This window comes from Bubalus kerabau, chromosome 4 (genome assembly GCF_029407905.1).
Source record: "Bubalus kerabau isolate K-KA32 ecotype Philippines breed swamp buffalo chromosome 4, PCC_UOA_SB_1v2, whole genome shotgun sequence".
Taxonomy (NCBI): domain Eukaryota; kingdom Metazoa; phylum Chordata; class Mammalia; order Artiodactyla; family Bovidae; genus Bubalus; species Bubalus kerabau.
Genome location: NC_073627.1, coordinates 21,246,045 through 21,256,731, shown reverse-complemented (window position 1 = coordinate 21,256,731; position 10,687 = coordinate 21,246,045). Strand labels below are relative to the sequence as shown.

General features: G+C 45.3%; 1 protein-coding gene across 2 annotated transcripts; it reads left to right on the top strand.

Moving 5' to 3' along the window:
- The first annotated feature begins 935 nt into the window (after positions 1–935).
- Positions 936–10,295, top strand: G6PC1 (glucose-6-phosphatase catalytic subunit 1). Of its 2 annotated transcripts, none has more exons than XM_055579897.1 (5): positions 936–1,064; positions 4,041–4,150; positions 6,579–6,684; positions 7,298–7,413; positions 9,784–10,295. In XM_055579897.1, exons 1-5 carry the CDS (start codon positions 1,030–1,032, stop codon positions 10,293–10,295), a joined length of 879 nt encoding a protein of 292 aa, XP_055435872.1. In that variant the 5' UTR covers positions 936–1,029. The 2 variants fall into 2 exon arrangements, with proteins under 2 accessions (XP_055435872.1, XP_055435873.1); XM_055579898.1 differs by having other exon boundaries at positions 1,005–1,234.
- Positions 10,296–10,687: the final 392 nt, after the last annotated feature.

The window sequence follows — 10,687 nt, the reverse complement described above, 5'->3', positions numbered from 1 at the left end:
TCAGTCCCCAGTTTGCCTATGATTTTATTTAGAACTATTTATTCATCGTATGGGCTTCCCAGGTAGCTGAGGAGGCTCAGGTTCAATCCCTGGGTTGGGAAGATCCCCTGGAGAAGGAAATGGCAACCCACTCCAGTATTCTTGCCTAGGAAATCCCATGGAAGAAGGAGCCTGATGGGCTACAGTCCATGGAGTCACAAAGAGTCAGACACGACTTACTGACTAAAGAGCAGCAGCAGCAGTTCATCATACTGTTTTTGACTGAGCCACCACGCACACACATATGCACTCTATTGCTTATACTTATGTGTTAAAACCCCAAAGGTCCTCACTTCAAGGACGTTAAATGAATTAATCAATGCATTCAAAGATGATTATTTTCTGGACCTAAGAGATACAGAGCCAATACTGGAAAGAGGGTTTGATCTCCCAAATCAGAGACATTTTCCAGATCCTAGTGAAATTCAGAAATGTCCAGCAATGTGACAGTCCCCACTACAGTAGAACTTATTATATTTTAAAATTTAACTATTTAAAAGTTGAATTGCTAGAGCACCAAGACTTTTCTTTGTTCCCAAATAAGTGCAATTGCAGACGGGAAGCCAGACATCTTTGCAAGAACCATGGCAGATTTAGACTCTGTCCTGTGTCTCTGGCCAGGTTTCAGAACCAGGAGGGCAACCCGTTGTACCGTCAAGCAGCCATGCCAAAGTTAATAATTGGCTGTGCCAGCCCATGGCTGATCAGGCTGTTTTTGTGTGCCTGTTTTTCTATTTTACGTAAATCACACTTTACATGTTTGCATCAACCTACTGGTGATGCACCTTTGATCAATAGATTTTAGACAAAAGTGGTTTTTGAGTCCAAAGATCAGGGCTGGGTTGGCCTGCAGACTGGATACAGGGTGTATAAAACAGAGAGGCAAGGCACAGGCTGATAGCAGAGCAATCGCCACCCAGTCTGAAATAACTGCAAAGGCACAGCCGAAGGCTTCCTGAGTGAGGATGGAGAAGGGAATGAACGTTCTACATGACTTTGGGATCCAGTCAACACACTACCTCCAGGTGAATTACCAGAACTCCCAGGATTGGTTCATCTTGGTGTCTGTGATTGCAGATCTCAGGAATGCCTTTTATGTCCTCTTCCCCATTTGGTTCCATCTTCGAGAAGCTGTGGGCATCAAACTCCTCTGGGTAGCTGTGATTGGAGATTGGCTCAACCTCGTCTTTAAGTGGTGAGTAAGAGCCGGACAAAGAGGAAATCAGCAAGGAAAGAGGCTGGCATTGTCTTTGGAAATGTCTGTCCATCAGAAGTTGCTTTTTCAGGCTATTCATGCAATTGTAGTTTACTCCCCTCCTGTCTCTGGATCCTCTATAGAAAGAGAGAAGACAGAGAAAACCCTGTCAGTGAGTGAAGATACAGGAAAGACTATTTCATATGGATGGAAGGCCAGCTAGACCTAGTGAATTATAGGCTATAGGCAAAGAAACGCCATTTTTCTGTTTGCTTGTTTTTGTGTTTTTTGTTTGTTTTTATGGCTGCTCTGTGTGCAGGGTTTCTAGAGTTGGAGAGAGCAGGGGCTACTCTCTAGCTGGGATGCACGGGCTTCTTGTTGTAGTGGCTTCCCTTATTGTGGTGCCCGGGCTCTAGAGCTCAGACTTCAGTAATTCTGGCGCATGGGTTTAGTTGCTTTGCAGCATGTGGGATCTTTCCGGAGCAGGGATCAAACCCGTGTCCTCTACATTGGCAGGTGAATTCTTAACCAATGGACTATCAGGGAAGTCTGAAACTCTGTTTTATTACTTTGAAGCAGCATAGGTGACACAAAGATAGAAGGAAGAAAGATGAGGTATGAAAAAAGGAAACAGGCAATTTCAAAACCCGTTGTGTGAGGTCATGAAAAGCAATCAGAGACCTCTCTTGTTCAGCCAGCTTTATGTCTTGGGCAACTCAGAGCAATTCTCTGAGTTTCTGTTTTATAATCTGTAAACCTAGATTATCTCTGGGATCTTAATAATTACTATAGTTATCAACAATTGTTGATCCTGTAGTATATGCCAGGCCACATGCTAAGCACTTTTTTATAGGGTGTTACTAGTAAGAGTGGAGAAGGCAATGGCACCCCACTCCAGTACTCTTGCCTGGAAAATCCCATGGACGGAGGAGCCTGGTAGGCTGCAGTCCATGGGGTCGCTGAGGGTCGGGCACGTCTGAGAGACTTCACTTTCACTTTTCACTTTCATGCATTGGAGAAGGAAATGGCAACCCACTCCAGTGTTCTTGCCTAAAGAATCCCAGGGACGGGGGAGCCTGGCGGGCTGCCGTCTATGGGGTTGCACAGACTCGGACACGACTGAAGTGACTTAGCAGCAGCAGTAAGACTAAGGCACTGAGTTAAGTGACTACAAAAACATAGGTAGTAAATGTCAGAGGCAGGATTCAAGTCCAGGCAGGCTGACTTCATAGGCAAGGCTCTAAAGAATTATGTTATATCCAGTGCTAATAAACTGACTTTCAAAAGGTAAAGAAGCCCCAGTTTTAGTATTTGCCAGTTTCTACTGTGTCTGTTATCCCGTTATGACCACTTTCAAGCTATCAATGGGTCTGGCTTGCAAAAACCCTGAATATTTTACAACTGTTAGCCAGTACCAGTTGACTCCAACACATCACTGTTTTGGTCTCTATTTCATCATGTAGAAAATGAACAGTTTGGACCAGCTGCCCTCAGAGACTTTTACCATCCCTAAAATTATCTTTGTTCACTGTCAGGTGATTCTTAAGATCTCTTCTAGCTTTAATTTTCTTTGGCCATAAACAAGAAGAGTCTTGAACATTGTTATTGGGCTCAGAAGCCCAAGGCATACTGATGGGATTCTGAAATTTTTGTTGAAAAACCTACCAAGTTTTGTCTATAACTTCCATTTTCTCTAACTTGGTAGAGGTCAGAGTTAGTGGCTGTCGCCAGTTTTAGTGAGAAGTCACTATTCCTCTGCTGCAGAGCAAAAGAAGCATCCTGACTGACCCTTCACACCTGTTTCCACAATGAAAAACATGCTTTTAAAGGGGAAGTGGTTGATCTGAGATATTCTGTTTCAAAGCCAGAGGATACAAAACAAGCAAATAGTAGCTATGCATGTCCTTACAGAAAGTGATTCTGATGGAAATAGAGACCACAAGGGAGGCTTGTCCTTGGGGCTCGGGCTCAGTCTCTGAAGTCCGGAAGAAACCCAAGACTTTGGAGGCCTGAAGAAATGAGCTGTAGGATATGCAAATCCAAGTCGCAAACTGTAGTCCCTAGGCATCCTTCTAGGGCAAATTCTTCTCAGGGTTAAAAAAAAAAAAGTTACATAGCTGCTGTTAATCTGCCTGCCAATACAGGAGCCTCAGGAGATCTAGGTTCTATCCTTAGGTCAGGAAGATCTCCTCGAGAAGGAAATGGAAACCCAGTCCACTATTTTTGACTGAGAAATCCCATGGACAGAGGAACCTGGCGGGCTACAGTCTATGGAGTCACAAGAGTGGGACACGACTTAGCAACTAAACCACCAGTGAAAGTGAAGTCGCTCAATCGTGTCCGACTCTTTGTGACCCCATAGACTGTAGCCTAGCAGGCTCCTCTGTCCATGGGATTTTCCAGGCAATAGTACTGGAGTGGATTGCCATTTCCTTCTCCAGGGGATCTTCCCAACCCAAGGCTTGAACCCGTGTCTCCCGCATTGTAGACAGACGCTTTACCGTCTGAGCCACCAGGGAAGTCCTAGCTGCTGTTAATATGGTTTTGAGGATATGGGATTTATTTATTTATGTTTGAATAAATAATACCTCCAAAGGCAAAATTCACAAGTTCTGTAAAGGATGCTCCATAAATGTCTCCCTCCTCTGCATTTCCCTAACAGCCCAGTTCCCCTTCGTGGAGGGGCTCGTGTTCTGGGTTGGATCTTATGGATCTTCTCCTCGAGCTACTCTCTCTTCTTGAAGCTGTGGCTTCGGGCCAAAGCATTCCTTCAGTAACTCCAGACCCTCGTTCTGCTTTTTCACAGGATTCTCTTTGGACAGCGCCCATACTGGTGGGTTTTGGACACAGACTACTATAGCAACACCTCGGCACCGCTGATAAAGCAGTTCCCGGTCACCTGTGAGACCGGCCCAGGTGAGAGGCCCAGCCCTCATCCAGACAGAAGCTGGGTGGGCCGTGCCCATTGTGGACACCTGGTAACATTCGTGCTGGACGAAGCTGTCTTTGAAGGGGACGTGCACAGAGCCACTCCTTCAAGCTCTGGTCATGCTCTTGGATTTGGTACAACTCCATCTGAATTCACTTGCAGCCAGGCCTTCCAGAATAGCCTGTGACTGCCACTTTGGAATCTGCCTAATGTTTTCAGAACAGAAATTGCTAGTTCAGAGAGGCAAGGGCTCCCTCACAGACAAAGGGCTCATGAGAGTAACTGTGCTGTGGCCCTTTGCCCAGGAAGGGAACATGGTAGAGGCCTGAGACCCTGGTCATCCTTCCCAGAAGCCTGGCCAGGGAGATGTGTCCTCCCCAGCTGACTGTTCAGTCCCATGCCCTGTCTGTACTTTACTAGTTACACCCAGACAGGCATTGTTCAGCCAAATGATAGATTTCATTTTTCAGTAAGAAAAAGGAATATTCAACCCCTCTGCTCCCCTACAGGTCTCAGTGTTAGTGTCCCTAAACTCAGGGGCCCTATCCCTGACTCCCAGACTAGGGCGTTGCCCTTAGTTCTTTGTTTACACAAAACCTCGATTCACTTTAGAGTATATTCACTCATTCAAATGTTATTTATCTAGTATCTGTACCAAACATTGTTCTAGGCACTTGAAATGCCTCAATGAATAAAACAAAGATCCCTACCCTTGGGAATTCCCTGCTGGTTCAATGGTTCAGCACTTCACTGGGCGCTTTCACTGTGCGTGGGTGCTCAGTTGCTCAGTCATGTCCAGCTCTTTGCAACCAGCTCTTTGGACTGTAGCCCACCAGGCTCCTCTGTCCATGAAATTTTCCAGGCAGGAATACTGGAATGAGTTGCCATTTCCTCCTCCAGGGGATCGTCCCAACCCAGGAGTCAAACCCGAGTCTCCTTAGGCTCCTGCATTGGCAGCCAGATTCTTTACCACCGAGCCATCTGGGAAGCCCTCCCTGTGGTGGCTCAGGTTCAGTCCCTGGAACTAAGATCCCACAAGCTGTGTGGTACAGCTGAAAAAAAAAGGCTCCTACCCTTGTGGAGCTTATATTTGAATGAGATGTGTGTGTGTGTGAGAGAGAGAGAGAGAGAGATAAAAAATCATAATACACAAGTAAAATATTTAGGATATTAGAAGAAGGAGGAGGACGAGGAAGAAAGGCAAGGGTTTATGTGGGGTTCCCTGGAAAGCAGACTCAGATGGAGATCAGCACACAGGAGGTGCTACACTCGAGAGCAGTACTTGTGGAAGGAAGGGATGGAAGCCACCTGGGCAGAAGTCTAATTGCCATTCAGTCTCAGCTAACCCCATAGGAGCTCTGAATTGATTCAAGGGGACCAGGTCTTATACCCCAATAGAGATGAGTGATTGGGTGCAGGATCCCCCCCAGGAAAGGGTAGTAATAGAGATGAGTGATTGGGTGCAGGGCCCCCCCAGGGAAAGGGTAGTTTTGATCAAGATGGCTCTCATCAGCCCAGGGCAATGTCCAGTGAAGTCTGAGCACTGAGAGCCACCTGCAACCACACTCTCAACAACAGAAAGGAAAAATAAATTCTTTAGTCCAGAAAAGGATCTGGCGGCACAGGGCCCTCCACCTTTCAGGAAAAGGAGACCAGGAATAGCAATTGGATGCAGTGTTAAATAGAGTGGTCAGGGAAGGACTCACTGAGAAGGAGAAATCTGTGCAAAAACTTGAAGGAGGCAAGAGAATTAGCCAATAAATCCTGGAGGAAGAGGTGTCTGGATAGAAAGACCAATGTCACGGACTCTGAGGAGGAAGTGTGTTTAAAGGAGAGCAATGAGGCCAGCATAGCCAGAGCTGAGTGAGCAGAGAGTAGAAGAGAGGTAATGGAGGGCAGATCGATTTGCAATTATATACCCAGCAGGCTGGTTCTGTGTGTAATCTCTAGACTGTATATAGACTGTATAATCTTAAGAGCTGAGGCTTTCTCTGACTGTGCCACCCACTGTTCTCCCAGAGCCTAGCACATTGCTGGTCATGTAGTAGGAGCTTAATAGATATGTGGTACATAGATAACTAAATAGGTAAATGAATGGATGGCAGGATGGGTAGATGGGTGGAAGGATGGATGGGTGGATGGATAATTGAATCAATGGATGAAAAGATAGATGGCTGGCTGGATGGATGTAAAGATGGATAGATGTCTGGCTGGATAGATGGATGAAAAGATGGAAGGAAGGATGAATGGATGGATGGATGGATAGATGGAAGGAAGGATGAATGGATGGATGGATGGATAGATGGAAGGAAGGATGAATGGATGGATGGATGGATAGATGATGCCCCCTAGCAATCTCCCAGATGAAGATTTTTCAGCTTTGGTTCATTCATTCATCTCTTTCCTATTCTTTAGGGAGTCCCTCTGGCCACGCCATGGGTACAGCAGGTGTATACTATGTGATGGTCACATCCACCCTCTCTATCTTTCGCGGAAAGAAAAAGCCAACCTACAGATTTCGGTAAGAACTCAGCTCTGGGTTATGGGTGGTGGATGACAGGAGGTGTCTCTGTAGCAGACATACTGCTTGCTCTTCCTCCATGCCCTCTGCCCACCTCATGCCTTGGGGTGGTACTAAAAAGAGTTGTGGCATTTCTGCCAGGAGTAAACATTAGAGTCACAGAATGTTAGGGGTAGAAGGGACCCATATGGGCAACATCTAATTTTAGAGATCAGGAACAAGGCCTAACAGAAGAGGGCTTTCTCAAGATCAGCTAGTGAGGAAGAAGCAGGTGGTAAATAAAAGCCCGTTTCCGTACCAAACATTGCAATGCCCTATCCAGGTTGAAATAAACAAAGAAGCAGAAGACACTATTTTTATGGGGAATTCTGAGTATGCAGCCACTGAGCAAGTCCTTCATTATGAAACATAAAATAGAGAGGTTGAAATTCACATACACAGGGGTTCAACACTTGCCACGGCTATCTTTGAAATTTTGAGTAGAGTCTTCAACTTACAAAAAATTCCACTAATGTAACCTGAGTTTGCCAGGCTCCAGTGTTGCTGCTGAGGCTATTCTCTTTGGTGAAGGATCTATATCTGGATTTTCTTATGACTGCCTTTTCCGTCGCAGGTGCTTGAATGTCATGTTGTGGTTGGGATTCTGGGTCGTGCAACTGAATGTCTGCCTGTCACGAATCTACCTTGCTGCTCATTTTCCCCATCAAGTTGTTGCTGGAGTATTGTCAGGTACCAACTGCTCTGGTTCCCTCCCTCCAACCCCCACCTATACCATTCCTTCCTAATCAGGACAAAATGCCAGTATTCTAGCCATGTTCTGTGTATAATCAATACCGTTAGTATTTTAATGGGTTGGAAGTCAAGGGTGGGCAATTTAAGTGACTTATTTCTATGGGAGTGCCCAGATACACACAAATAAGTGTGCTTCAGAAAAATGACAAGACAGCAAATTAACTCACCCAGTTGACTTTGCCTAAAATTGCTGAGATATTTTTACATTCTTTATTTCTTACAGCTCTTCAATTGGAAATGGGCCCTAGGTTAGGGTTAAGAAAACCTATCAAATTTAACAAATTAACACAATGTTCTTGGAAAGCTCTTTATTTAAATAAATTCACTTGCAAATCTAATAGATACCCACAGCTGGTCTTTATTATAGGTTCTGTGTTTCAAATATGTTGTTTTCTTAGATCCAGCTAATAAGGGGCAGAAAAGACTTAGGTAAGCTAAGTGTAAGAAAGAATTTCTTAACTTTGTGGGAAACACTGGAATATAAGACCTTAGGAGAAATGTGGAATGTTTCCCCTGGAGACCTGAAAAAGCAGAGGAGAGCAGCATTTACATAGCATGTTGAGAACGAGAAAAATGATGACTTCCTGGCAACTATGAAATTAACACAGCATTATAGCACTGGGTTCCATGTTTGAGGAAGAGCCTGGAAGTTCATGTTACATGAAAGATCTGAGAAAGTTTAAGTCAGAAAGAAGAATAACTATCTTTATTCTTTGAGTTCCCAATCTGTTTTGTCTAGTCTTTTCCACCAGTTTATTATTTTTAAATTGAAGTATAGTTGATGTACAATATCATGTTAGTTTCAGGTGTACAACAGAGTGATTCAGTATATATATATTTCTTTTCAAATTCTTTTCCCTTATAGGTTATTATAAAGTACTGAGTAGAGTTCCCTGTACTGTATCAGTTCAGTTCAGTTCAGTTCAGTCGCTCAGTCGTGTCCAACTCTTTGCGACCCCATGAATTGCAGCACGCCAGACCTCCCTGTCCATTACCAACTCCCAGAGTTTACCCAAACTCATGTCCATCGAGTCGGTTATGCCATCCAGCCATCTCATCCTCTGTCGTCCCCTTCTCCTCCTGCCCCCAGTCCCTCCCAGCATCAGGGTCTTTTCCAATGAGTCAACTCTTCACATGAGATGGCCAAAGTATTGGAGTTTCAGCATCAGCATCAGTCCTTTCAATGAACACCCAGGACTGGTCTCCTTTAGGATGGACTGGTTGGATCTCCTTGCAGTCCAAGGGACTCTCAAGAGTCTTCTCCAACACCACAGTTCAAAAGCATCAATTCTTCAGCACTCAGCTTTCTTCACAGTCCAACCCTCACATCCATACATGACCACTGGAAAAACCATAGCCTTGATTAGACAGACCTTTGTTGGCAAAGTAATGTCTCTGCTTTTGAATATGCTGTCTAGGTTGGTTATAACTTTCCTTCCAAGGAGTAAGAGTCTTTTAATTTCATGGCTGCAATCACCATCTGCAGTGATTTTGGAGCCCCCCAAAATAAAGTCTGACACTGTTTCCACTGTTTACCCATCTATTTCCCATGAAGTGATGGGACCAGATGGGACCAGATCTTAGTTTCTGTGCTATATAATAGGTCCTATATCTGTTTTATATATAGTAGTGTGTATATGTTAATCCCAACCTCCTAATTTATCCCTCACCCCTGAGACTGGAAAAAAAAAAGTGAAAGTGATAGTCACTCAGCTGTGTCGACTCGTTGCAACCCTGTGGACTGTAGCCCACCAGGCTCTTCTGTCCATGGAATTCTCCAGACAAGAATACTGGAGTGGGTAGACATTCTCTTCTCCAGGGGATCTTCAAATGTGTTTAAATGTGTTAACAGAGGCTCTAGAGTTACTTACAAACTCCTGCAAAAAGAATTGAGATCTATCAGTTCAGTTCAGTCCAGTTGCTCAGTTGTGAGAGAGGTTTTAGCACAGCACAAATGATCAAATTCATGCAAAGATGAAATGAGCTGTCGAGTGGGAGTAAGCTCTCCATCCTTGAGGGTATTCAAACAGAGACAGGAGGACCACCCCTGACCCTCCTCTCAACACAGGAAGTTTGCATATGGTGGGAGGAAGTAAGTGGCATATCTCTTCCATCTCAAAGAATCTATGGCTGAGGACAGGCTGGAATCACACATGGGAAAAAAACAAAAGACCCTCTGATCTGGCCTCTGTGATTTAACTCCACAATGGTGGGACAGATGACAGGTCACCCATTGCTCCAAACTCACCTCTAGCTGACGGGCCAGCATCTTCCCCAGTTCTCACGGTCATTCCTTCTTCCACTCAGGCATTGTGGTTGCTGAGACTTTCCGCCACATCCAGAGCATCTACAATGCCAGTCTCAAGAAGTACTTCCTCATCACCTGCTTCCTGTTCAGTTTCGCCATTGGATTTTACCTGCTGTTAAAGTGGCTGGGGGTTGACCTGCTGTGGACTCTAGAGAAAGCGAAGCGAAGGTGTGAGCGGCCGGAGTGGGTCCACATTGACACGACGCCCTTTGCCAGCCTCCTCAAGAATCTGGGGACCCTCTTTGGCTTGGGTCTGGCTCTCAACTCCAGCATGTACCGGGAGAGCTGCAAGGGCAAGCTCAGCAAGTGGTTCCCGTTTCGCCTCAGCTGCATCGTTGCCTCCCTCGTCCTCCTGCACCTCTTTGACTCTTTGAAACCCCCCTCCCAAATCGAGCTGATCTTCTATGTCCTGTCCTTCTGCAAGAGTGCAGCGGTGCCCCTGGCATCTGTCAGCCTCATCCCCTACTGCCTCGCCTGGGTGCTGGGCCAGCCCAACAAGAAGACTTTGTAAAGGGATGTGGAGTCTTCAGAATTAAAAGCCAATGACTCTGCCAAGGATTGAGGATGGTTAGGGCCTTCTGCCAGCCCATCATGAGGCCAGAGGTACTAGAGTCACCTCAGGTGGCCCCCTTTCCTCCTTTGCAATTCTAATTGTTTTGGGTGATGTTTTATTGAAAAACTAGAGAAAGCTTTTATTTGAGAAAGCCTTATTGGAAGGTGGATCATTCTGGATTGTTTCTGCAAAGGTCTGCTTTTTTTCTGTCTAGTACAAAGGCAAGACTTCTTGGTAGTAGTAGTAGTTTAGTCTCTAAGTCGTGTCCAGCTCTTGCAACCTCATAGACTGTATCCCACCAGGCTCCTCTGTCCATGGGATTCTCCAGGCAAGAATACTGGAGTGGGTTG

Coding starts and splice junctions, on each gene's coding strand:
- G6PC1 (XM_055579898.1), top strand. CDS start 1,005: ATGGAGAAGGGAATGAACGTTCTACATGACTTTGGGATCCAGTCAACA. Junction 1,235..4,040: donor CTCAACCTCGTCTTTAAGTG/GTGAGTAAGAGC, acceptor GCTTTTTCACAG/GATTCTCTTTGGACAGCGCC. Junction 7,414..9,783: donor TGTTGCTGGAGTATTGTCAG/GTACCAACTGCT, acceptor TCTTCCACTCAG/GCATTGTGGTTGCTGAGACT.